The sequence below is a fragment of the Xyrauchen texanus genome, chromosome 37 (genome assembly GCF_025860055.1).
Source record: "Xyrauchen texanus isolate HMW12.3.18 chromosome 37, RBS_HiC_50CHRs, whole genome shotgun sequence".
In the NCBI taxonomy this organism is placed as follows: domain Eukaryota; kingdom Metazoa; phylum Chordata; class Actinopteri; order Cypriniformes; family Catostomidae; genus Xyrauchen; species Xyrauchen texanus.
This window is the reverse complement of record NC_068312.1, coordinates 7,656,046-7,684,010: the sequence shown is the minus strand read 5'-3', so window position 1 is coordinate 7,684,010 and position 27,965 is coordinate 7,656,046. Positions and strand designations below refer to the sequence as shown.

General features: G+C 36.9%; 2 protein-coding genes across 3 annotated transcripts in view; one reads left to right on the top strand and one right to left on the bottom strand.

Moving 5' to 3' along the window:
* The window catches only part of agtpbp1 (ATP/GTP binding carboxypeptidase 1), a 48,127-nt gene extending 47,164 nt beyond the window's left edge, over positions 1–963 (bottom strand). The window contains exon 1 of the mRNA XM_052108268.1: positions 870–963. The gene's annotated coding sequence lies outside the window, so the exon portion shown is untranslated. The remainder of the gene's footprint in view (positions 1–869) is intronic.
* naa35 (N-alpha-acetyltransferase 35, NatC auxiliary subunit) lies at positions 550–24,951 on the top strand. Of its 2 annotated transcripts, XR_007968890.1 has the most exons (24): positions 550–614; positions 1,490–1,618; positions 7,161–7,194; positions 7,333–7,447; positions 12,448–12,522; positions 12,610–12,777; positions 13,009–13,075; positions 13,645–13,688; positions 13,770–13,820; positions 13,917–14,000; positions 14,103–14,217; positions 14,283–14,461; positions 16,126–16,185; positions 16,369–16,475; positions 16,946–17,012; positions 17,109–17,207; positions 17,972–18,150; positions 19,766–19,902; positions 20,012–20,079; positions 21,699–21,839; positions 21,922–22,044; positions 22,444–22,524; positions 23,374–23,519; positions 23,616–24,951. XR_007968890.1 is itself a non-coding variant. In XM_052108273.1 (23 exons), exons 2-23 carry the CDS (start codon positions 1,498–1,500, stop codon positions 23,431–23,433), a joined length of 2,175 nt encoding a protein of 724 aa, XP_051964233.1. In that variant the 5' UTR covers positions 550–614; positions 1,490–1,497; the 3' UTR covers positions 23,434–24,950. The 2 variants fall into 2 exon arrangements, 1 of the variants encoding a protein (XP_051964233.1); XM_052108273.1 differs by having other exon boundaries at positions 23,374–24,950.
* The last annotated feature ends 3,014 nt before the right edge of the window (positions 24,952–27,965 follow it).

The window sequence follows — 27,965 nt, the reverse complement described above, 5'->3', positions numbered from 1 at the left end:
GGTACTGTATTCCTTCAAATAAATACATAATGTAGGAAATTAACATCTTAATAATGTAGGGAATTAAGTCATTTCTGCCCTTCTAGTATAAATCAGATTTATCCGCTTTAATAAACAATAAAAAATGTCACACGTGGAAAAAAAGCATCCTCAAACTTTGAAAAATGGTATCCATAATACCATAAGCTCTGCACAATATACATACAGTGATAAAAAAAAAAAAAAAAAAAATAGACAAGACATGAATAAATAAACCAAAAAAAATATAGAAATAAAAATGACACGAACAAATCAAACAACTTCATTTTAAATGTTCAGGGCTTCTGAAAATGTAAATTCATTTAAGAGTGGGAGTGTACAGAAAAGTCTAGATATATAGATGAAATATTGAGCAAGTATAATAATACGCAATATTATTTACCAGAAAATGTAAGAGGGTGTTAAATTCATATTTATTCATACACACTATTTATTGAATATAATATTTTGCATTAAAGCTCATAAATACATATCCCAGAATGCACATCATACTGTGACGTCATTGACTGGCGCCCACGCTGAATATTTGCTACAAATATACAGAAGATATACACAGAAAGCGTGCCAGTCATAAGGTGTTGTATACATTTACTTATTTAACTTATTTTCGTGAATAAATATACATTTTAAATATTGTAAAAATAAATTAAGCGGATATTAAGAATTAACGATCTATTAATGTCTTGCACAGCGAAGCTCGTATAGCTAATGTCATCTAGCTAATTGTGCATGCACAGTTTGACACAGTTTGAATGATTCTGCAATGAAAAAGTATTTTTCTAACGACCTAACACGTGTAATTAACAGCTCCTTCGAGATAATACACTCACCTGAATTCAATGGCGACACCTGCTCGACCAGTTTTGTTAGTAAAGGAAGTTGCAGTATTATGATCATGAGTTCTGGTCCACCATCTGTCCACACCAGTCCAGTTAAACAAGCAGAACAGTCTTCAGTGTGTGGGAATGTCCATGCCTGGGGTCTGATGTGAATTTCAGCTTGTATTCTTGTATTGATACCAAATTTGGACATGTTTGGTGTGCTGCCAACCCTAACATTATTAATGGGCATCATATGTCTGTAACTTTAAAGGGATGGTTCGCTCAAAAATTATAACATATTGCCTACTATACGAAAGTTATGCTATTTAAAGACATTAAAGCTTAATCATGCGAAGTGGCCCACACTTTAATGCTGTCAGGCTTATTTGTAATATCCTCCATTTACTTTCTTGAATTGGTTTAAAATGTATCAGATAGAGATACAAAATATGCCTAATTAATTCTGATCAGTAATCAGAGTAGTATATTTAGTTCACTGTGCAGTTGCACCTTATTATTTTTTGCATTAATACGTGCTTTTAAAGCTATTAGTTTATGAATGTTAATGTTTCTAATAATTTTTCTAATGGATGTAAAATGAAAGTATATTTTTGTGTTTGTGTTCATAGCTGTCTCCATGGTAATGAAGTCGCCGGTAGAGGAGGAGGAGGGAGGGTGGGCTCTCGGGATTCCAGAAAAGATAGGAGACAATGCCAACTGGGTGGACATTACCCAAGACTTCAAAGGAGCTTGTAAAGGTGTGTGTGTCTATGTGTTTTTTAACAACGTAACCTGGCAGTTTGGTCCAGACTGGTAATGGAAACATTGCTGATTTGATCCCCTCAAAGAGCGGGTCAAAAACGAATACCATTGTTCCTTTGAGCATAGCACCATGGTTACTCCAGGAGGATTTTCCTTTTAATAAGTGTACTGTTAGTTGCTTTGGATAAATGCGTAATAAAATGACAACTTATAACGTCTTCAACCGTTGTTTCTTCTTCTTATTATTATTATAAGAACACCAAGGGGATGTCATGGCCCAGCTGTGAGATATTGTTGGCTCATCGTAGATGTCATTGACATCAGAGAGAAAAAAATACACAGTCCTTTCTCAGAATAGCGATTTTCCATCAAACCCTGGGAAGCACTGGGAGGAAAAATATCCAGTGTTTACTTTCATTCCAAAACGATTACAAAGAACATCCATTTTTGTGTAACTGGCCGTTATGTAAAGCTGAAGTGTGCCACTAGCTTCTCCAGACGGAATTGCAGAGAGAATCACTGTTTTCAAACAGATTCCAGAAAACAAACTGATAGCCCCAACCCAAACTCTATTGGTTGAGCCATTGTTGCTGTGTCGGGCTGGACGGGCCACTTAAACAAAAATAGGAATAGTTTCATAGCACCTTAGGTGAAATCAACCTTAAATTGGCTTTATAGTTAACTCTGCAGAGAAAAAAAGAATGTAATATGTGAAAAAGATTTCAAGCATAAGTTAAAATATATTTATCATAATTTACTCACCCTCATGTCATCCCAGATGTGTGTGACTTACTTTCTTCTGGAGAACACAAACAAAGATTGTTAGAAGAATATCTCAGCTTCGTAGGTTCATACAATGCAAGTGAATGGTGGCCAAAACTTTGAAGTGCCTAAAAGCACAGAAATGCATAGGGGTGTAACAGTGTATCCTGCAGTTAAAAAAATTTGACAATACGCATCGTGGAGATTGGACCGTTTTTGTTTGTTTGTTTTTTAATTATTGTACAAGCATATGTATCAAATACATGTGACATCCTACGCCTACATGACGCGGGCATACACATGGAAATAGCTTCAATCCACACAAGGAGCTCTAAAATTCTATTACTATCTGAATCTGTGAGAATTGAAAGTAAAACCATATGAGTGAGTGTAATACAGGGAGCAGGAGGGAGAAGGATCTGGGGGTGTATTACAGAAAACGTCCTATCTTGATTTAGGATTCTTATCTTATCTTACAAAATCGTATCTTCTCTCTAGATAGGAAAAACTAAACTAGAGGTCGACCGATATATCGGTTTTGTTCATTAATCAGCACCGATAACAGATTTCTGGAACTGTCGGTTATCTGCAAAAATCCACACCGATTGTTTTTCCCCGTTGCGGCTGGGAAGGGTCCGCTGTCTTTATACAGTATGAGAGCGGCCTCTAGAGGTGAAATAAAAACTATCACTTCACTGATACATTGTGGATTGACACGTGAGACTACACTCTGCATGGAGCGGAACACTTCAGATGCGAATTTAAAACATCAGCAACTAAAAGTTATGTATACAGTACACTACAGTACACGTTGTCATATGATTATAAAGTAATTCATTTGTTGACTAGATGCTGCATTTGTAGAGAACAGCACTATGTTTGCTGACAAGGCTGAGAAGACGCTAACATTAAAGCTAACCTCCTCAAGAGGTTAGAACATTGTGCCAAAAATACACGCCTACCAAATGTTTAATGTCATGATTGTTACATCTATTACCATCTATTTGCATTAGTTTATATCCAGCTGGTCACGTTTATGCATTCGTTATCCAGCTAAGTTGCATATTTAAAGCTAGTGACATGAGAAAGCAAATTAGTATTTCATGCAGCCAAGAGAAACGTATAAACAAATCAGAAACGCATCTGATTTCAATTCAGTTTTTTTATCCTCACTGTAATACGATGACTTCAGATCGATCACATTCTTGCGCTAAAAAAGCTAGACACATTTTAACGGAAGCTTGTGTCACAATATGCTTTTAAAGTTATTTATAATTAGACACACAATCTAAAAAAACAGCACTCCTGCACGAGACGGTGAATAAACAAATAAAATTGAAACAAAGACGTTTGTCTAGCATGCGTTTACATAGAAAACAAATGGATGGTTGCCAAAGTGTTTGGTGTGAACAGCCCCTTGCAGTTGGTGGAGGTCTTTGGCCATTGCGTCTTGCTCTCTTATAAATATTTCTCAGATTAATCAATGAGTTGTTTAAACACTTTGTCAGGAAAGATGTTCAACTTGGAATGTGTGTCTGTCTCGAGATCCTCGCGTTTGATTCCAGTCTGTTGTGTTTCGTCTGATTGAACAGCTCCTGGCCTGTGCTCATAGTCTGAGCCGCTTCACCATTGAGTTCAGCCGAATACCACTGCTATCTGTGAATAGTGCTACTCTCCATACAACTGTACTGAATAAAAAACAATGTGGTTATTTCACTGTTATTATGAAGCTTGAGTCTGTAGTAGTAGTAGGAATCAGTGCAAGTGTAACACCATGTGAACTTTCTATTGAAGAGTTTACCCCCTAATTTTATTTTTGACATAACATTGAGAATTTTTTATTTATTCTATGCACATTAGTTGAAAATGAAATGCTCTTTTTTTAACAGCCAGGATAAGAATGTTCTATGCAATAATATAACAGTGCTGAATGGTTTATGTATTCATTGCACCCTCTTGTGGACAAAGGAAACAACGTCAATTTAAAAATCAGCTGACTCTAACATTCGAATAATAGTTAATATATATTAATATTTATATATTTTATTAAAAAAGTTTCATGGGTCAGTCAGTACTGTTTATTTTAGTAATAAAGTTCAACACTATTTTACTTTGTTATTTTTTATTCAGTATAAATTTAATCGGTTCATTAATCGGTTATCGGCAGATACTACCCAACTTCGTTATCGGTATTGGTAAAATCCAATATCAGTCGATGTCTAACCTAAACCTTTCAATCCAGTTCGATAATCAACTCAACATAATCATGTCTGTTACCAAACAACCAATAACGTGCAAACGGCTTCTGTGAATTAAACATTGGTTAGATGAAAATGGAGAAACAAAATTGACGCACTTTTAATTTCAAGGCTGCAGTAAATACAATTTTTGATAACTGCATTATCATATTTCGTGTGAGTCTGTAATTTTTTTTTTTGTGTTTTATCGGGGTCTTCCAAAAGTGTTTCCACCATCAAACATCGCTTTTTTGCATGTTGTATCGCTAATAAGTGTAGTGCTATTCTCGGACAGTGCTGTAGTTATGTTTCATTGTATTGTAAGGTGACTGTAACTGCTGGCTTTTAAATAAGGACACTTTTTAAGTTAAAAAGCAAATTAGGATGCTTCTCTGAGTGATCTGCTCTGACTGCATGAGAGAACATTTTTGTTTATTGAGGCTTAATGATAGTGCCATTATATTAATCTACTTTATATATTATGCAATATATTCAGCATTATATATAATATAATAAGTATAATAATGCTATGCTATGTCAAATGTCATGTCTGATTTGATTTCATCATTACGTTTCAGTAGTGTTTTAAGTAGGGACATTATTTCAAGGAATATTCCAGGTTCAATACAAGTTAAGCTCAATGGAACTTACAATGGAATTAAATGGGGGAACATTTTTGAATGTTAAAATCCTCACTCACAAAACACAAAAGTATAGCCACGATACATAAAGGATATGCATGTAAACATGATTTTAGTGTAATAAAATCACTTGCAAACCTTTTCTGTGTACAATTATAGTCAATTTTATCACTTCTTTACCATGACAATGTAATGTCAACAAACTCCATAACCCTAAAATGACTGTAAAAATGATTATTTAAACAACTTTGAAGCTCAAATAATACACAAGTTTTAACAGAAGAATGAATGCATGTGCATTAAAAAAATTATGAGCTTCACATTTCCGTTTAAACCCCATTCAGTGCCTCACTTTATCCTTGATTTCTTGCTGCTGCTTCTGTTTTTTTGGTGAAAAAATAAAAGAGGAGGAACAAGTCGAAATTAATTGTTGTGGTAATCAACATTATGCCACAAATGCTGTTGATTAGCTTAACTTGTATTGAACCCGGAACATTCCTTTAACTGGGTAAGTATGCACTTCCATTTAATATGTATTTTTGAAAATAATATTTAGATGTAATCAAAGACAATATTATTTTAGAAAAAATACAGCTTTAATTTAAAATATTTTAAATGTATGTAATCAGTAAATGTGTGTAAGCAGCATATGTATCTCACATTCTACCATATTTTCAACAAAGCTAATTATTAGCTAATATTTCAATTTGGTGACACCATTTTTAATCCCTGTACATCTATGATGGAACATAACACACTTTTAATAACAGTGCTAAATATTAAATGCGTTGCATATGCTTATAAAGTAATAATAACTATAAAATAATAATAACATTTTCAATCTGAACTTTCCTTGATTCAGGCTTAATTTAAAAAATCATAAACTGAACTGAACCGTGAGCTCAGTATCGTGAACCGAACAGAATCATGAGATGAATGAACCATTACACCCCTATAAATACAGCATAAAAGTAATCCACACAACTCCAGTGGTTTAATCCATGTCTTCAGAAGTGATATGATAGGTGCGGCTGAGAAACAGTTTAATATTTTAGTAATTCTTTACTATAAATCTTCATTTTTACTTTCACCTCCACATTCTTCTTTTGATTTTTGTCCATTTGCATTCTTTATGCATAACACCACCTACTGGTTGGGGCTGATCAAAGGTGGAGATTTATAGTAAAAAGGACTTAAATATTCAGTATAAACCTATACACCTATTATCACTTCTGAAGAGACTGGAGCCTTATGGATTACTTTTATGTGATTTTTGGAGCTTCAAAGTTTTGGTCAACATTCGCATGCATTGTATAGAGCTGAAATACACTTCTAAAAATCTTAATTTGTGTTTGCAGAAGATAGAAAGTCATACACATCTGGAATGGCATGAGGATGAGTTACTGATGAGAGAGTATACATTTTTGGGTGAACTATACCTTTATGGAGGTAGAAATTTGAGTTTCCTAAACTGGTTGCATAATCCACACATTTTGTATCATTGTGCGGTCGTTGTTTTTAAATGTTGATGTAAGATCCGCTTGGATATTGGGTCTTGTGTATTCTTGAAATTTAGTTCACATTTTTTAAGTGGCTCCAGAGTAATGTTGATTTCTTTTTTGGACATTGCATATAGTATACATTCTCAGAAACTAAAAGAAGCATGGCTGCAAGAATATTTGGGAGAATATCTCCCTGCTGTTGCCAGTTTTGCCATTTATGGTCACAAAGAGTTCTAAAATTAACTTTCTTTACCATGCAAGCTTGACAACATTGTGATTAAACTCCAGTGCCATGTCCTAAACTACCTGAATACATTTGTGTTATTGAGTATTAATAGGGTCAATTCTGTTATTAGTTTTATTGGCATCACATTTAATTTCTGTTTCCTTTTTCAGAACTCAAACTGGGCGAGTTGCTCCATGACAAACTGTAAGCAAATCTAAGTTTTGTCTTTATAAGATTTTATATTTAATCTCTATCTGAAGTCCTTCATCAAGCATTACAGAAACTTTTGCAGGTAATCTGAATCTGGATGCATTAATATAGATATTGCCCATGTTCCTGCAGGTTTGGCCTGTTTGAGGCAATGTCAGCCATTGAGATGATGGATCCAAAGATGGATGCTGGGATGATCGGAAACCAAGTGAACCGAAAAGTTCTCAATTTTGAACAAGCTGTGAAGGTAGCACCCGAAAATATTGCTTTCAGATCTTCCTTTCTCGTGATCTTTTGCTATATCTCACTTACTAAATGTATTTGTTAGGGCCTAAGTGCTGAAAGTGCAGAGGCCCTATTGTTCTTCTAATGATTATTATAAGGGCTTTATCACTGAAAGTGCGGAGGCCCTATTGTTCTTCTAATTATTATTATAAGGGCTTTATCACTGAAAGTGCGGAGGCCCTATTGTTCTTCTAATTATTATTATAAGGGCTTTATCACTGAAAGTGCGGAGGCCCTATTGTTCTTCTAATTATTATTATAAGGGCTTTATGACTGAAAGTGTGGAGGCCCTATTGTTCTTCTAATGATTATTATAAGGGCTTTATGACTGAAAGTGCGGAGGCCCTATTGTTCTTCTAATTATTATTATAAGGGCTTTATCACTGAAAGTGCGGAGGCCCTATTGTTCTTCTAATTATTATTATAAGGGCTTTATCACTGAAAGTGCGGAGGCCCTATTGTTCTTCTAATTATTATTATAAGGGCTTTATCACTGAAAGTGCGGAGGCCCTATTGTTCTTCTAATTATTATTATAAGGGCTTTATCACTGAAAGTGCGGAGGCCCTATTGTTCTTCTAATTATTATTATAAGGGCTTTATGACTGAAAGTGTGGAGGCCCTATTGTTCTTCTAATTATTATTATAAGGGCTTTATGACTGAAAGTACAGAGGCCCTATTGTTCTTCTAATGATTATTATAAGGGCTTTATCACTGAAAGTGCGGAGGCCCTATTGTTCTTCTAATGATTATTATAAGGGCTTTATCACTGAAAGTGCGGAGGCCCTATTGTTCTTCTAATGATTATTATAAGGGCTTTATGACTGAAAGTGCGGAGGCCCTATTGTTCTTCTAAGGATTATTATTTAGGGCCCAAGCACTGAAAGTGTGGAGGCCCTATTGTTCTTCTAATGATTATTATAAGGGCTTTATCACTGAACGTGCGGAGGCCCTATTGTTCTTCTGAGGATAATAATTGTTATTATTCTTTTTTCAAGATTTTCTGTACTTTTGAGGTATTTAACATCTGTGATAACTCTTGAAATTTTGCACACACATCAGAGTCGTCGGCCATTAGGGCTGGGCAAAGTTGCATGCAGGGGGTCTCTGTAGCACCCCCATTTTCACCTACAGTCACCAAAAATGTGATGTATATATTTCTCATAAAGCTGAACAACTTTCATACTCTTAGTCATTAGCTCTGCCCAACAGGAAGTTGTCCATTTTGAATTTTCTGAAAATTGCAGGCTCTGAACTTTTAAACACTCCTCCTAGGGGATTCATGTGACTGTCACCAAATTTAGGCAACCTTATGCCAAGACAATGAAGATGCTAAATTGCGAACAGATTTTTGATATATCCAACGGTGTTGTCATGGCGAGGCAGAAAATTAATGGCAAAAATGTGAAACAAGAAGTTCCTTTTATCTTGTATGATTTTGTTGAAAATACAGCTGTATGTTTGGTAATGGGGGCTATTATGTGTCACGGTCATAGTGCCACCAACTTGCAGCAGGAAGGAAGGTAATTTAAATTCACTTTGAAATGGCCCTGTTGTGTTTACATGAATTGATTCAAAATTCTTTAGAATAATGCCAAGACACTGCTGATGTAAAATTGTAAAGGGATATTTGATATCTTAAAAACTGTTGCCATGGCAATACATTAATTGTTATTATTCCTTTCTTCCTATGTTTGGGTGTTTTTGAAGCACTTGGCATGCTTGAAATTTCATTAGATTTTGCTCACATCCCCTTTGCCCCCTTTAAAATTGGCATGTAAGACGGCATCTGGAGCACCCCCATTTTCACCTACAGTCACCAAATTTGTTACTTATATAGTTCTCATCAAGCCAGACAACTTTCATACTTTGGCAAGATTTTTGAATTCTTTTGTCATTTGTCTTGGGTGTGGCCAGTGGACTCCATAGCACCCCCTAACATTTTTACAGAGTTTATCACTGTGGTTGGCACAGAGTTTGTCTGATATTCACAAGTTTTGGTGAGGACATTGTTCTCACCATGACTTGTTGGCTTGTATTAGCATCACCCAATAGGAAGTCGGCCATTTTGGTTTATTTGAAAAATACATGCTCTGGAATTCGAAACACTCATGTTACAGGACATAAGGCCATAAAAAGTCAATAAATTACAAGAAGTCTTTGCATTTTTTGCTGATGTCTTACATTTTGGGCCATGAATAGAGGACACACAAAAAACAGCAGAATCTGCACTAGTCATAATCATCTCTCCCTCTCGTGCATTTAGTAGCCGACGTTTGAGTTTAGTGTGCGCACACACAGGGAAGCACATTTTACTGAATTTACGATGTTACACATGTTTAAACCTTCAGAAACCGGTTGCAAATGCAAATGGCATTATTATGCATCTCTGTAAGCAAGCGATGCACTGTAGCTCCTGTTTGACAAAGCTGTCAACATTGCAAAGCGCGCAAGGTTGGAGCGTCATTGGACGCTTTTCAAATCATGGTGCTTCCTTATTTCACATTACCTTTGATAATAACTGTAAAGCTTACAGAACTACTCAGCTGCAGAGATACACCTGTTATATCTCTCATCTTATATCGCTACAAAAGAGCAAAACGTATGTGTCTCAACTCGAGGCGATTGAATTGTTTAACAGAGTGTTTGTACTGTAAGTCCAAACCCAAAATAACAAGTGGTTATGCTTCAATGCAAGTGGATTCACTTGATGTGTTTGCAGGCAGCCATGTCTCTGTTACAGCTATATTTATAGAACTGGATTCAAGCCGTTAAATCTAGCAAATGGCAGTGTAAACCCTGAACATTCAGTAGGAAAATTGAAAAGGATTTGATGGTGTTATGTGGTGAAATGTTATAATGTTCAAACTGTGGCATTGTGTTGATACATTCTTGGATGTTGTTTTTTGCAAAAAATTGCTTTATCAGCAAAATCTAGAATGATCAACATATCCCTGTTCAGCTTCAATTATCTTTTGTAGTGATATGACTGCTTTATTGACAGTTAATCCTGGCATTTTGTGTCAGTGCAAGCACATGCCATCTTTAATGGGAACTGCTTACGCAAACCACACTTACTGTTAATTTGCTCTTGCTCTAAAGTAATTGGAGTTGAATTCTTGATGTTTTTATGTGGTGTTATACGCTTTCTAGTGGTATTCTCAATTTTATTCTCAACAAACTGAACAAATACTAGATTCACAATTGGGTTGTTTGTATTAAGGGCCATGTCTGTTACAGTACCACAGACACCATTTACAAGCCCATCAGCGACGTCAATATTCTTAATTAACATGCACCTTTACCTAATAGAAACGTTTCTGGTAAACAGGAATTAAATACTTTGGAAGAGTGTCTCTTTAAGTTGCATTTGTCCAGTTTGTTGATTTTTCTCAAAATCCTGAGCCTTTACACAAATGTGGTTTGAGCAATATGCAATTATCTGTTTGATGTTCTGCTCTTCCATTTGCGTATCTGTTGGGAAAATGTGTAAAGTGAAAGAGGTTTTCCCAGTTTCCATACTTTTGAGCATATTTGAGTCATTAAGTGATAGTGGGGAATTCTTGCTACGTGTACACAATCTAATCAATATTTCTACAAAAGCAGATTCATTAATCTAACCATGATTGTTAATTCTGACAGTGCTGTTCCACAAATCCAATGGAGCATTTTGCAAATACAATGGTTTTCCTCCCACGGGTGGCAATTGGAAAAAATCTCCCACAGCAATTATACTAACTTTACCAAATGGAGAGTAGTCACCTGTGTGCTTTACTTGTCTAAGCCTACCATGGACATGGGCTAGTAGGCTGTGGTTTACCATGGAAATGTCAACTATAATCAGTATATGCAAGTCACTAAATACCACATGAATTGAATTTACTTTTTCTACTCCTAAAGGTGTGTAAGGCAATTTTGCATCCGTCCTGATTGAAAATGTACTATGGATGGTCTTGGCACCCAAGTTGAAAGCAGCAATTCCAGTAGGTGCTGTCAATAGAACAGAAACTATGTCTGGTGCAGTTGCAATTTGGGATAATAATCTGGTCGCTTCATAATGAATAGCTCTGATGGAACAAATACATAGAAAGGCTCTGGCTTTCAATCAAGAAATTAAATGACTGTAAGAATATTACAATCTCCTCAACTCTCACAGCCTGGTGGAAAGTTAATAAAATCACTAAGTCATCACTAGAACCATGCAAATACACCCCAATCTGGCACAATCCGGATTTCAAACTGCATAACGCCCCTGTCTATTTTCCAGAATGGCAGCACTGTGGTATCACCCACCTCCACCACCTATTCGAAAACAACCAACTCATATAATTTAATGCACTAATCCAGAGGTATGGGGTTGGGAAAGACCAGTTCCTCCACTACCAACAACTAAAATTCTTAATTAAATCAAAAATGTTCATTACTAATAACACACTACAACCGGCAAAATTACATGATGACATATCAAATTCACAAATTCAAATGAAATGATCTCCAAACTTTACAAACTCATATTTAACATTTATACTTCCATAACATTCCCAACTACAAAATGGGAAAATTATGTAGCTGTTTCACCCAACTCCGGATGGATAGATGGATTTATAGCTAGAACGATAGATAGTCTGAAAATGCTTTGGCAGTATGAATGTACAGCTTTTATAATATTTTTGTGTCTGTCTGTTCAATATATCTATCCATCCATTCCATCCATCTGTTCCATCTATCTATCATTCTATCGGTGTGTCTGTCTGTCTGTCCATCCGTTTGCCTGTCCATCTATCTATTGTTCTATCTATATATCTCTGTTTCTCTGTCCGTCAGTCATCCTATTGTTCTATCGTTCTATCTGTCCTTCTCCTTTCATTCTGTCTGTCTGTCTGTCTTTACTGTTCTTCTAATGTATTCTCTCTCTCTCTCTCTCTCTCTCTCTCTCTCTCTCTCTCTCTCTCTCTCTCTGAAGGATGAGTCTATAAAAGTGAAAGATCTGAGTGTACCTGAGCTCATCGGCATCATGGACATTTGTTTCTGTTGTCTGGTCAGTATGATGTAATTTACCATCACTCTATTGTGTCTCATGACGCTCTATTGAAAGTTTTCTCACCCTGTTGTCTTTCTGTCTCAGATCACATGGCTGGAGGGGCATTCTCTTGCTCAAACTGTATTCACATGTCTGTATGTTCATAATCCTGATCTGATACAAGATCCCGCTCTCAAAGCCTTCACTCTGGGCATCCTCAAAATCTGTGACATCGCCCGTGAGAAAGTCAACAAAGCTGCTGTGTTTGAAGAGGCAAGAGACTTCGTCTGACTGTTGGCCCATTAATGATGTATTATGTTGTCTGGTGTGATTACTGAAGATTTACAGAATATGTCCCAAAGAGACCCATTGGATGACCCTTAAAAACATATGTGGTCAAGGTATCCAATAAAGTGTGCAGGTGCATTTGTTGTACTGCATGCAATGTATTTCCTGCTATTTAATTTGAATCAGTAAATATTGATTTGTGTTTCCAAATTACAGGAGGATTTTCAGGCAATGACATATAGCTTCAAAATGGCAAACAATGTGACAGATCTGAGAGTGACAGGTCAGTTCCTTCTGTCATTACAAAAAGAAAAGATAGAAATAAGAAATTATATTTTCCTTGAAGAAAATTAAGCCTAGTTTTGGACCATGAAAAATGTGGCATGAGTAAAGACGCTGACTACCACCCCTGCAGTTTACGAGTTAGAGTGGAGTGACTCCAGCCAGGTCTCCTAAGCAACCAAATTGGCCCGGTTGCTAGGGTGGGTAGAGTCACATGGGGTAACCTCCTCGTGGTCACTATAATGTGGCGTAGTGAGTTGTGCGTGAATGCTGCAGAGAATAGCGTGAAGCCTGCACACGTGTTAGGTCTCCGCAGTAACGCACTCAACAAGCCATGTGATAATAACCGTCTCACTATCTGGATTGAGGTCACTACACCACCACGAGGACTTGGAGTGGATTGGGAATTGGGCATTCCAAATTGGGATGAAAAAGGGGAGGAAAAAAAGATTAATTTCTTATTTTTGTTCTTTGGATTTTTGGGTGAAATATGACCCATGTCTGTTCAAACCTGACATTCACCCCTATCATTTTCAACAATATTGAGTCTTTTCATTGTGGTTTGTTCAGGAATGTTGAAGGATGTTGAGGATGAACTTCAGAGGAAAGTGAAGGTATGCTGACCTCATCTCAAGCCTTCATTAGTTTAGCATAATTCCTCCCTTGTTAAATGTCCCTCTGCCTTTGTCTTGCAGAGTACACGCAGTCGACAGGGTGAACAACGTGATCCTGAGGTGGAACTAGATGTAAGACATAACCATTTTCACCCAAGACAGGACCTAGATTAGATAAAGTCACTGAAGTTTTCTCTGATATTTTGTCTTCATTTATAATCCCTGCAGCATCAGCAGTGTTTAGCTCTGTTCAGCCGGGTTAAAGTCACTCGTCTGCTGCTCAGTGCGCTCATCTCCTTTACTAAAAAAGAGGTAATGCACTACTGAACTCATTCATCTCATACCAGTGACCTCATGATCAGAGTGTTAATTGGTTCTTGTTCTGCTCTCTAATTGGTTGATTTGCCATTTCAGACGAGTGCTGTGAGTGAAGCACAGAAGCTAATGATTCAAGCCGCTGACTTACTGTCTGCCATACACTCCACTATACAGTATGGCATTCAATCCCAGAACGACACAACCAAAGGAGGTAATGTGCAGTTTACTTGAGGCCTGGTAATGTACAACAGTTTGTCACAATTGTCCTTTTTCCAGATCACCCAATCATGATGGGGTTCGAGCCATTGGTTAATCAGCGCCTGCTCCCACCCACTTTCCCGCGCTATGCCAAGATCATCAAGAGAGAGGAGATGGTCAACTACTTTAGCAAACTCATTGAGCGCATTAAGACTGTCTGTGAGGTCATCAGCATAACCAACCTGCATAGCATCCTGGTAAATTGCTTTGTGACAATGACTGTCTGACTGTACGTTATCTGCTAGCTAGCTAAATTTACTGATACACACAGATGTGTATACAGTATTGGCTGTTTTATAGTGGGTTCAAACGCATGTTTTTTTTGTCCAAAGCAACAGTGTATTCAAGTTATAAATTTTATCAGTTTGTGTGTTCCCTTGGCATTGCTAGCGCTGTGCTCTATCAGTTGAGCTACAGAAAGGTCGGTTGCTCGCATACACTTAGGTTGAAGTCATTAAAACACATTTTTTTAAAACAACAATTGTTTACAGACAGATTGTTTCACTTCTAATTGACTACATCACAATTCCAGTGGGTCAGAAGTTTACTTACACAAAGTTAACTGTACCTTAAGCAGCTTGGAAAAATCCAGAAAATGATGTCAAACCATTAGACCGTTAGCCAATTAGTGGATATGTACCTGTGGATGTATTTTAAGGACTACTTTGAAATTCAGTGCCTCTTTGCTTGACACCACGGGAAAATCAAAAGTAATCAGCCAAGACCTCAGAAAATAATTGTGGACCTCCACAAGTCTGGTTCATCTTTGGGAGCAACTTACAAATGCCTAAAGGTACCATGTTCATCTGTAAAAACAATAGTACTCAAGTATAAACACCATGGGACCACCTAGCCATCATACAACTCAGGAAAGAGTCTGTCTCCTACTGACGAACGTAGTTTGGTGAGAAAAGTGCAAATCATTCCCAGGACAACAGCAAAGGACCTTGTGAAGATGCTGGAGGAAACAGGTAGACAAGTATCTATATCTACAGTAAAACTAGTCCTTTTATCAACATAACCTGAAAGGCTGCTCAGCAAGGAAGAAGCCACTGCTCCAAAACTGCCATAAAAAAGCCAGACAATAGTTTGCAAGTGCACATGGGGACAAAGATCTTCGGCAGGTCTGAGTTTGGTGGATGTAGCTTGAAAGCTCTAAGAGAAATTAGTGCTAGAAATGTTTGTGTCTGTTTATGGATTTTGAAAAAACAAAACCCTAAACAAAATGTGTAGAATAACAGTATGTTGGCTTTGTCAAGCCATCATAATAATACAATTCTACATAAACCATATTACCACCAAAAAAAAATTGTTCTTCAGGGTAACTGGTGGCTTTCATAGGATTTTAATGATTTGTAGTGCAATGGATTAATGGATGGAATAGAACTTGGTGCATTCATGTAGAATTCAACTGATACACAGAGATGTGTTTAGATTGGCTGTTTTATAGTGGCTTCAAACGTGGCTCATTCAATCATACCTAAAGGAGCAGTTCACCCAAAAATGAAAATTCTCTAATTTTCTACACTTCGTGCATCCCAGATGTGCATGACTTTCTTCTGCATAACACACAGATTTTTAGTTGAATATTTCAGCTCTGTTGGTCAATACAATAAAAATGAATGGTGACCAAAACTTGACTCTAAAAAGCACAAAAAGGCAGCATGAAGTAATCCATACGACTCCAGTGGTTTAATACATATTTTCTAAAGCGATCAAATCGGTTTTGGATGAGAACAGACCAAAATATAAGAGAATATGGGAGAACTATTCCTTTAAGGGCCATTATTTTATCAAGTGTATGTTAAGTGTCAGTGTTAATGGATAATTGCAACTAATAATACTTCTTGTGTGTACACAGGATTTCTTCTGTGAGTTCAGTGAGCAGTCTCCATGTGTGCTGTCTAGATCTCTGCTACAGGTGAGTGAAATCTGCTAGAAAGTATACATTAGACAATGCAGCCACCTCAAATTCGAATGCTTCCCTCTGGTCTGGACACATAATACGATTTATAGTGATATGAATATCACTACATAAATTGACATGTTGATGCCATAACACTTACCAGACGTCTCTCTCTCTCTCTCTCTCTGTGAAATGTAGACCACCTTTCTGATTGACAATAAGAAGGTGTTTGGTACTCATCTGATGCAGGATATGATTAAAGATGCTCTGCGATATTTTGTCAGTCCTCCTGTCCTGTCCACAAAGTGAGTTATAATTTGTATACATTTTGTTATTTACTTGTTAATTCAATTTGCACAACACATGCACATTTTCCCAAACACCTTCCCCTTTTTGCTATTGGTCGGCGAACAGATAGTTCCGCCCCAAACTTGCATCATTGGTCGAGCTAATGTTGTGATGTCGGGATTACAAACAGATCAATGTTTGAAAGCGCCACCGATTTTACACTTTGGATGGAATTAAAACTTAAAATTGTTGGTAGTTGTCTCTGCATATTAAGGTACAATAAGAGAAAGTGTTTTAATATAAAAAAAGAGACACTTTACTTTTAATAGACATTTCAGTGCCCTCCAAAACATTTAATATTTAACTGCATTTACCAGTTAATTTCTTGTACATTATGCGTTTTTAAAGATGTCTTGAATTTTGTTAGATTCTCGATTCTAACCCTGGAGTCACAAAACATATTAAGTGCTGTTCTTTTTCTCCACAGATGCAGTTTGAATAATAACCATCAGGCCAAAGATTACATTGAATCCTTTGTTACGCACTGCACACGGGTTAGAGATTCATTTAGTTTGATTTTATATTAATATTATGTTAGAAAAAAGTGTTGAATATTTTTGGAATAAGAAGGTTAATATTATGTGTCACAGCCGTTCTGCAGCCTCATCCAGATTCACGGACACAACAGAGCACGCCAGAGAGACAAACTGGGTCACATACTAGAAGAGTTCGCCACTCTTCAGGATGAGGTGTGTATGTGTGGCCTGTTTTGTGTTTTGTTTGGTTAAACTCAACATGAAAGAAAAAAATAATAGTTTTTTTCTTAATAAATGTCTCTGGCCTTATTGCGCACATTCATCAGAGCATGTTACTCCAAAAAAAAGTTTTTGTAATCTTTCTGAAAAATACAATAACTCTATCTGCCTCTGAAATGACTTTCCTTTTCTGCTGATGTTACCCTTTATTGCAAGTATGTTCAGAGATATACAAATACATAAGATGTTTAAGTGTAGGGAGACTGACTTGGTTGAGTCAGTTAAGCAGTCTGTCATGGCAATGTTCGCTGCAGAGCTCTTTTGGTGTGCTTTGTTTACCACGAGTCTCTGATTGGTGGATTTTTCCCTTCAGGATTATGGGTAGTGTAGTTCTTCACCACAAGTTCCACCATTAAATGCGCTTTTTTTAAAAGTTCAAATAACTCAATCTGAGGGCGTCCACAAAAGCGCACACCATCTATTAACAACCTCTGAACTCACGGTAGATTTACAAGTTGTCGTCAATCAGTTCCCCCTCTGAGTAAAGAGATCACTATGAGCCAAGCGTACCAGAACACGTTCTTCCATAACGAGACTATGTAGGAAATGCGTCAACAACAGAAAAAAAAACTGAACTTGTCAAACTATCTCATGAGGTCTATAAGCTTTTGGACATCTTTGAGTCTGCTGCTTTGGCTGTGTTGTGCTTATGGCAGTTGTAATGCATCATTGAATGTGTTTATTGTTGTGTACTGTAGGCTGAGAAGGTGGACGCTGCTCTTCATGGTCTGCTGATGAAGCTTGAACCTCAGCGACAGAATTTAGCCTGTCTGGGCACCTGGATCCTCTATCACAACCTGAGAATCATGATCCAGTACCTGCTCAGTGGCTTTGAGCTGGAGCTCTATAGCATGCATGAGTATTATTACGTCTACTGGTACGACAAATTCTTGTGCACGTGAGCACAAGAAATCATTGTTTTGATAGTGCCATGGTTGCACTTTTCAGGAAATCAGCCTGCATATGGCTTACTTATAGTGCATACTGTATTACTACATATTAACACTTTAGAAAATTAAATCACTTTTAAACAGTTACAACATGTATATTTTATATATTTAATGCAGTGTTAAAAAAAAAAAACTATATATATATATATATATATTATTATTATTATTATTATTATTAAGGGCAATATTTGCCCCTGGATTTCATTTTCAGGGGAATGTTTTACCCTTATGAGGGGTAAAACTGTTATTTCAATTAACCAATTCCTTAAAGGGATAGTTCAACCAAAAATTAAAATTCTCTCATCATTTGCTCACCCCATGCCATCCCAAATATGTATAACTTTCTTACTTCTTCTGAACTCAAACAAAGATTTTTAGAAAATATCTCAGCTCTGTAAGTCTATACAATCCAAGAGAATGGTGGCCAGAACTTTGATTTAATCCATAAAACAGTGATTTAATCCATATCTTCAGAAGAAATATGATAGGTGTGGTTGAGAAACAGATCAATATTTAAGTCTTTTTTTTACTATGAAGATCCACTTTCACATTCTTTTGTTTTTGGCGATCATGCATATCGCCCCCTACTGGACAGGGAGGATAATTTATAGTAAAAAAGGATTCACAGGAATATTCTGGGTTCAGTACAAGTTGAGATCAATTGACCACATTTGCAGCATAATGTTGATTACCATAAAAAAATAATTTTGACTTGTTCCTCCTTTTCTTTAAAAAAAGCAAAAATCTGGTTTCCAGTGAGGCACTCACAATGGAAGTGAATGGGGACAATTTTTTAACATTAAAATACTCACTTTTTCAAAAGTATAGCCACAAGACATACATTTTATGCATGTAAACATTATTTTAGTGTGATAAAATCGCTTTTTCTGTTTAAAGTTATATCCAATTTTACAACTTCTTTACCATGAAACAATGTCAACAAACCCTAAAATGACCACAAAAACGCCAGTTTAAACAACTTTACACCTTAAATAATGCACACACTTTTACCGAAAAATTTAAGGGCTTTTATAAAATTATAAACTTCACATTTCTGCCTTTAAACCCTCCAAAAATTGGCCAGATTCACTTCCATTGTAAGTGCCTCACTGTAAAGCTTCTTTGTTTTTTAAAAAGGAGGGACGAGTTGAAATAATTTTTTGAGGTAATAAACTTTATGCCATAAATGCTGTCAGTTGAGCTTAACTTATATTTAACACAGAATATTCCTTTTAATACTGATCTGTTTCACTTCTGAAGACATGGATTATACCACTGGAGTCATAGGGATTGCTTTTATGCTGCTTTTATGTGCTTTTTAGATCTTCAACCTACCCTAAAAATTAAATCAACATAATCCCATAAAATTACAGTATGGGTGGTTCAAAAGGTGGTGCTGGGGTCTCATTGCCCTTCTAGATTTTCCTTGTGATCTACAGTGAGAAGAAAAAATTTTGCATTGCAGGGGTATTTTTGGTGGCATTTATTTTCTGACCTTGATTTAATGTTATATTCATAGTAACTCCCTCCATGTATATACAGGTATCTGTCCGAGTTCCTGTATGCGTGGCTGATGTCAACGTTGAGTCGAGCAGACAGCTCTCAGATGGCCGAGGAGAGAATCCTGGAAGAGCAGCTCAAAGCACGAAGCAACAAAAAGAGCAAGAAAAAGAAGAAGGGTTCACACAGACTGCTATTCATTCAAACATTCAAAACAATAAATATTGCTCTATAGGATTGCGATCTAGCTTATAAATTAATCTCATTGTATTTCTGCTGTCTCCTCAGCTCGTCCTCTTAGTAAAGAGATCACTATGAGCCAAGCGTACCAGAACATGTGTGCTGGCATGTACAAGGTAAGGTCTCCTGAAATACACACACTTAAGGCCCTTCACTCAAAGCCAAATAGAAGTTTCTACAGCTGAGCATCGACATGCCGTTTGTGAACATTTAGACATCAGCCATGGCACTGGGGAGGCATTTAGAGGAGCATTTAAATATGAGGATGTTCAAGACGATGTTTAAAACTCCAACTAATATGACATTTCAATGACGTCACGCCTCATTCTATTAGTAGAATGTACACAAGATCAGTAATAGAATCTTTGTCAACTACTCAATGTTGATTTAAAGTAATGCAGAAAATAATGTGTAATTTGTAATGTTTACATTCTACATTAATAGCGCTAACAAGCTATATGCAGCCATAATATGCGCCGGCTACCCTCAGTTATTGTAATTTATGATTACACTAACACTACTGCAAAAATAGGTGTATAAAGGAGTGTTAAAGGAATAATCTGGGATAAATACAAGTTAAGATCAATCCACAGCATTTGTAGCATAATGCTGATTAAGTGAATGGGGACAATTTTTGGTGGGTTTACAGTTAGAAATGTGAAGCTTATATAATGCTTGGATAAATTCTTGTATCATTTGAGCCGTAAAATTGCTTAAATTGTCATTTTTACAGTCGTTTTAGTATTTAAGGGTTTACGGCGATACATAGTTGAAAATTGAATATAACTTTACACACCTTCATGCCATCCCAAATGTGTATGACTGTCTTCTGCAGAACACAAACAAAGATTTTTAGGAGAATATCTCACCTCTGTAGGTCCATATAATGCAAGTGAATGGTGGCAAGAACTTTTAAGCTCAAAAAAGCACATAAAGGCAGCATAAAAGTAATCCATATGAGTGGTTAAATCCATGTCTTCTGAAGCGATTATAAGTGTGGGTGAGAAACAGATCAATATTTAAGACCTTTTTTACTATCAATCTCGACCTTAGACCAACCCTAACTAGTAGGTGGAGATATGCATGAAGAATGCTAACTGCCAGAAAAATGAAAGTGAATGTCTGGCCGGTTGAGCTACTCCGTCACCTGGCGGATGGCAGCGGCGCTCCCCTGGGTGGACGGCAGTGTCGAGGACTCTTTGACGGGCATCCCTCCTCCTTCCCGGGTTTCGGCACCAATGTAAAGGGGGTTCAAGACACACAAACACATACAGGGCAGCTGCCCGTAATTCTCTCTCTCTAACTGTCGTCACCAACCGCCTTTATCCCTCGCGCCCCATCAGGCTGATTGAGGACCGGGCAAGCGCCTCCGCTCTACACTGCATGCTGGTTTGTTTGTGTTGACTGTTCTTAACTGACTGAATGGGAATTAGAGATCAGCCTCAAAGTAGGTGGAGCTCCTGGTCACACCTACAGAGGACGTGGACCAATAGCAGTAAGAAGGTGTTTAGCATTTTTCCTGAAAGTTTGACCTGGCAAGCTGTTACGAACCACCAATTCGTTCTTTGATTTCGTAGGAAGTGTGCCAGGGCCTTTAAAGTACACTTAGCTGTCAAGTTTTTTTTTTTTTTTTTGTTATACATCGGCAAATGATATTTGGCCGTTTTGAGATTATTGAGATGCCAGACCTTCTTGATTCGGTGTGCTAATGACCTCTATCTCTTTGACCCTTCAGACTATGATAGCATTGGATATGGACAGAAAGGTGCATAAACCTCAGTTTGAGCTGGACAGCGAGCAGGTTCGCTACGAGCATCGTTTCGCCCCGTTCAACGGTGTCGTCACACCTCCACCAGTGCACTATATTCAGTTTAAGGTACCACTGTGTACACACTTCATGAAGGGGATGTTTTTCCATGCTGCCAACAATAGATTAATCTGTGTGTTTGTGTGTGTAGGAAATGTCAGATCTAAAGAAGTACAATCCTCCTCCTCGCTCAGCGGATCTCTATATGGCCGCCAGTAAACATTTCCAGCAGGCCAAACTCATACTTGAAAACGTGACCAGCCCTGATGCAGAGGTACATTTAAAACCATTTTTACATTCCTCAAGGGCTTTTCAAACAATACTTAACCTAGTGTTTGCAAATGTACAGTGTGAAATTTTGAAACCAGAATACTCAGGATTAATAACAAAGCCAGGGTTAATTATGCAACACAGGGTTAAACATGACACTGGATTAACAAATTCAAGTGTGAAATAGTCCTTCTGAGACTTCAGAGCCAGACAATACTGTTCCTCTTGTGAGAAGTATACCCAGAAAGCATTGCTCACTTACCCTTCCTGGCTCCCATAGGCCATTTAAGCTTTACTCGAATAGTGACTTATAATTGAATCATTAGCATAGTGAATTATTAATAATTATCTAAGGAAGTGGCTCATGTTGATTCTTTCTGGGTGGTTTTGTACATTGTTGTAGGTTAATCGCATCCTTAAAGTTGCCAAACCCAACATTGTTGTAATGAAACTACTTGCTGGAGGACACAAGAAGGAGACCAAGGTACAAAATGTGTAAATAAGAATTATACTGTACATACATTATATATATATATATATATATATATATATATATATATATATATAGTGTATTTACTGTATATACTTTATGATCATACTTATATAATTATTTTCCAAATGTTTTGGTGGAATAATTCAAATAAGCACACTGCTTCCATTGTAACTGCATTACTGTATATCTGTACGCACAATTTGAGTCTAAATTATTGTCTGTAGTAACAAGCAGATCACCCAAAAACAAAGATTCTGTCATTTACTGGTCCTCATATTGTTTCTAACCCATGTTACCCATTTCTGTCTTCCATGGTACACAAAAGGAGATGTTAGGCAGAATGTTGCCATCAGTCACACTCTTTCATTATACAGAAATTTGAAAGTTTTTGACAACTGAGGCAACGTTTTGTCTCACATATCCTTTTGTGTTCCATAGAGGAAAGAAAGCCATATGGGTTTGGAAAGACATGACAGTGAGTCAATGATAACAGAATTTAGATTTTTATCCATTCTTCTTGTATTGAATCTGGTTGAGGTCAACCGATAAGTAAGGTGGTTGAAAAGGTCTGAAAACTGATTAATCGACCAATAGTTTTTAAAATAAATAATAATAAAAAAAAAACACCATATTAAGGGTTTTGGCCACACAGGAACATGGAGGTTAAAAAAAAAAACTAACGGCATTGATTTTTGCTGATTAAGCAACTATTGGCACCAATCAATCAGTAAAACCGATGTATCGGTCGACCTCTAGAAGCAGAAACATTCCTTGAAACAAGTTATTTTCCATAGATGAGAGATATGAAAGTCACTTCATTCTTTGGCTTTTTCCTTTCAGGCTCTTCCTGAATTTGACTTCTCTGCACACAAATACTTCCCCATTGTCAAGATCATTTGAGATCAGAACTCCTCTGGTTGAAACATGAACCCTCATGATGGCCACTGAACAAATGAATTTTCATAACCTAAATGATACAACAGTTGGTAACAAGACCATGTTCTTCTGTTTAAAGATTTGACATTAAGACATTGAATCATAACTATTTGTATTAAAGGTCTTTCTGGCTTTTTTGATTCCAGTGTCTTCAGAAAAAATCCTCAACTCACAGATCAGGTTTGACAAGATACATAAAGTGAAGTGTATTAACACATTTTTGAGCAGATCTCAGCCTGATATTTTATTTTTTGTACTGAGTAAACTTCAAATGGACAAAAGGTGTGTGTGTGTGTGTGTGTGTGTGTGTGTGTGTGTGTGTGTGTGTGTGTGTAAGAGCTCAACTCCTTAAATTATTTAATGTTTGTTTCTGGTGCGATGTAAAACTTGTGCATTTCAGATCTGTGTTCTCAATCTTTTTTTAAGAGGCTGTAATTCTCTTATGCTGAAAATAAAGTGATACAAGTTTGATTTTTTTTGTATTAAATATTTCAATAAATTAAAATGAAGGTTCTAAAGCAATAAGCATGCAACATGGGTTATGGGCCTAATTCATGTAACAAGATCGGAATCAATTTGTGTATAAATAGTAAAGTAAAACTCGTTAGTAAAACGAGTATGTAAATTGTCCTATTTAATGCAATGTAATGGATTCATTAATTATTGATTTTTTTTTCTTCATGAATTAGTCCTTATGTTTGGAATGGCATGCTACGTACAGATGTTATTTAGTTTGTAGTATGCAGTATGTATACTGCATAGTATGGAAAATTGCCAGTATACATGTAATACCAGGATGATCTATTAAAGTTGCCTAAATGCATTTAAGCTGTTATTTCTAGCATGAAGAATGAACGTTTTTTTCTTCTTTACTCGTTATTTCTTCAGATTGCTAAAAGTTAAAGGAATAGATCACCCAAAATGTTTAATTCTCTCATCATTTCCTCACACTCATGCCATTCCAGATTTCTTCTGCAGAACACGAATGAAGATCTTTAGAATAATATCAGCTCTTTAGGTCCATATAATGCAAGTGAATGGTGACCAGAAATTTTAAGCTCAAAAAAGCAGCATAAAAGTAATCCATAACACACCAGTGTTTTAGTCAATGTCTGCTGAAGCAATGCAATCTGTTTTGGGCAAGAACAGACCAATATTTTTTTTTTTTTTACTATAAATCATGCCATTTCAGTCTCTAGCCACTAGGGTTGTGCAGCACACTCTGTATTCGGATAGAACTTGTTGTGGGCTTAAACCGGAAGTGCGACAAAACTAAAAGAAACCATTTTCTTTAAACGTAACTCTATTACATGTATAGTTTTTATGAATAAAATATGCCTATTCGTAATAATAGCCTTATACAAATTGTTATTATTAGGCTACTGTGAATATTATTGTTATTGTGCTATTATTATTTTCTCTTTTTGTCTTACCAGTTGAAGATGTATATGTAGGTTCATGAACTGTAGAATATGTGGTTAACTGAGGCACGAGGGGTCAGGCAATTGTGAAATGTCAAATTTGCAACGAATAATAAATACAAACATTAAATTAAATAGAATAAATCAATTTAGCCTACAAATAAGTGAAAGTACCATAAATATATCAGGAATTTTACACTCGAGGCCGATTTGAGCAAATTTTAACAATGTGGAGGACATAATTCAGTTAAATTAAAAGTGCAGAATACGCGAAATAACGTGAAACGAAGAATTATAGTCTAATAATACAAATCTTACGTAAACATTTTCAAGTTTAGTAGTTTAGAGGGAGGGGAAATATATCGCGCATGTCTCAGTTCAAGTATCACACGAGCAGGAATATTCTGAATACATGTACACTTTAGGGAGCATAACACTTTTTGGGAATAAAGTCTAAACATGATACTTACCTTAATCTGTGGTGTGAAAATAAATGTGGTCAACATTTAGCGGTGAATAGACGAGCTCCGCTGTGAAATCATCACCTCAGGTCAGAAATTTAACATCGCGCTCAGGTTTGTTTATAAATGAATACATTGAAATCAGTACGTGTGATAGCCTACATTAATATAGACACTTTAAGGAGTGGAAAATGTAACCTATATGATGTAGTGTTTTAGTTAATGTTACACCTGACAAGCTCCAGACGCGCACTCTAAAATCACACCATGGGCATTTTCATTCATAAAATTTACACTAACACTAATATTGATATCACAGACTAAATTCTTTGTAATTTTGGATGTTTATTTAAAATGTTGCTTTATTCCTGTGCTTATTGGATAATAAGTCAAACGAATAGTGTTTCTATTATTCGGATGAATCCGTTATTCGTTTTGAAGGTATTATGCTTTGGCCACATCCCTACTATAGCCTAAATGTTTTCAAGCTTGATAACGCTTCCTAGTGCTTGACGCATGCGCAGAGCGCTAGATGGTGCTAGCAATAGAAATCGAGCTCGAAAAAATTATCACCAAGGAGACTGCTGATGTTACGATTTATTGTGAAAATTAAGTTATATTTTGGTCTGTTTTCACCCACCACTGTTTTCGCATTATAAGACGTTACATTTTTTTATTACTTTTATGCTGCCTTTGTGATTTTTGGAGCTTCAAAATTTTAGTCACCATTCACTTGCATTGTATGGACTACAGAGCTGAGATATTCTTCTAAAAATATGCATTTGTGCTCTGCAGAAGAAAGTCATACACATCTGGGATGGCACGAGGGAAGCATACATATACACATACAGTGAGGAAAATAAGTATTTGAACACCCTGCTATTTTGCAAGTTCTCCCACTTGGAAATCATGGAGGGGTCTGAAATTGTCATCGTAGGTGCATGTCCACTGTGAGAGACATAATCTAAAAAAAAAAATCCAGAAATCACAATGTATGATTTTTTAACTATTTATTTGTATGATACAGCTGCAAATAAGTATTTGAACACCTGTCTATCAGCTAGAATTCTGACCCTCAAAGACCTGTTAGTCTGCCTTTAAAATGTCCACCTCCACTCCATTTATTATCCTAAATTAGATGCACCTGTTTGAGGTCGTTAGCTGCATAAAGACACCTGTCCACCCCATACAATCAGTAAGAATCCAACTACTAACATGGCCAAGACCAAAGAGCTGTCCAAAGACACTAGAGACAAAATTGTACACCTCCACAAGGCTGGAAAGGGCTACGGGAAATTGCCAAGCAGCTTGGTGAAAAAAGGTCCACTGTTGGAGCAATCATTAGAAAATGGAAGAAGCTAAACATGACTGTCAATCTCCCTCGGACTGGGGCTCCATGCAAGATCTCACCTCGTGGGGTCTCAATGATCCTAAGAAACGTGAGAAATCAGCCCAGAACTACACAGGAGGAGCTGGTCAATGACCTGAAAAGAGCTGGGACCACCGTTTCCAAGGTTACTGTTGGTAATACACTAAGACGTCACGGTTTGAAATCATGCATGGCACGGAAGGTTCCCCTGCTTAAACCAGCACATGTCAAGGCCCATCTTAAGTTTGCCAATGACCATTTGGATGATCCAGAGGAGTCATGGGAGAAAGTCATGTGGTCAGATGAGACCAAAATATAACTTTTTGGTCATAATTCCACTAACCGTGTTTGGAGGAAGAAGAATGATGAGTACCATCCCAAGAACACCACCCCTACTGTGAAGCATGGGGTGGAAGCATCATGCTTTGGGGGTGTTTTTCTGCACATGGGACAGGGTGACTGCACTGTATTAAGGAGAGGATGACCGGGGCCATGTATTGCGAGATTTTGGGGAACAACCTCCTTCCCTCAGTTAGAGCATTGAAGATGGGTCGAGGCTGGGTCTTCCAACATGACAATGACCCGAAGCACACAGCCAGGATAACCAAGGAGTGGCTCTGTAAGAAGCATATCAAGGTTCTGGCGTGGCCTAGCCAGTCTCCAGACCTAAACCCAATAGAGAATCTTTGGAGGGAGCTCAAACTCCGTGTTTCTCAGCGACAGCCCAGAAACCTGACTGATCTAGAGAAGATCTGTGTGGAGGAGTGGGCCAAAATCCCTCCTGCAGTGTGTGCAAACCTGGTGAAAAACTACAGGAAACGTTTGACCTCTGTAATTGCAAACAAAGGCTACTGTACCAAATATTAACATTGATTTTCTCAGGTGTTCAAATACTTATTTGCAGCTGTATCATACAAATAAACAGTTAAAAAATCATACATTGTGATTTCTGGATTTTTTTTTTTTAGATTATGTCTCTCACAGTGGACATGCACCTACGATGACAATTTCAGACCCCTCCATGATTTCTAAATGGGAGAACTTGCAAAATAGCAGGGTGTTCAAATACTTATTTTCCTCACTGTACATACAGTCACCTAAAGGATTATTAGGAACACCTGTTCAATTTCTCATTAATGGAATTATCTAATCAACCAATCACATGGCAGTTGCTTCAATGCATTTAGGGGTGTGGTCCTGGTCAAGACAATCTCCTGAACTCCAAACTGAATGTCAGAATGGGAA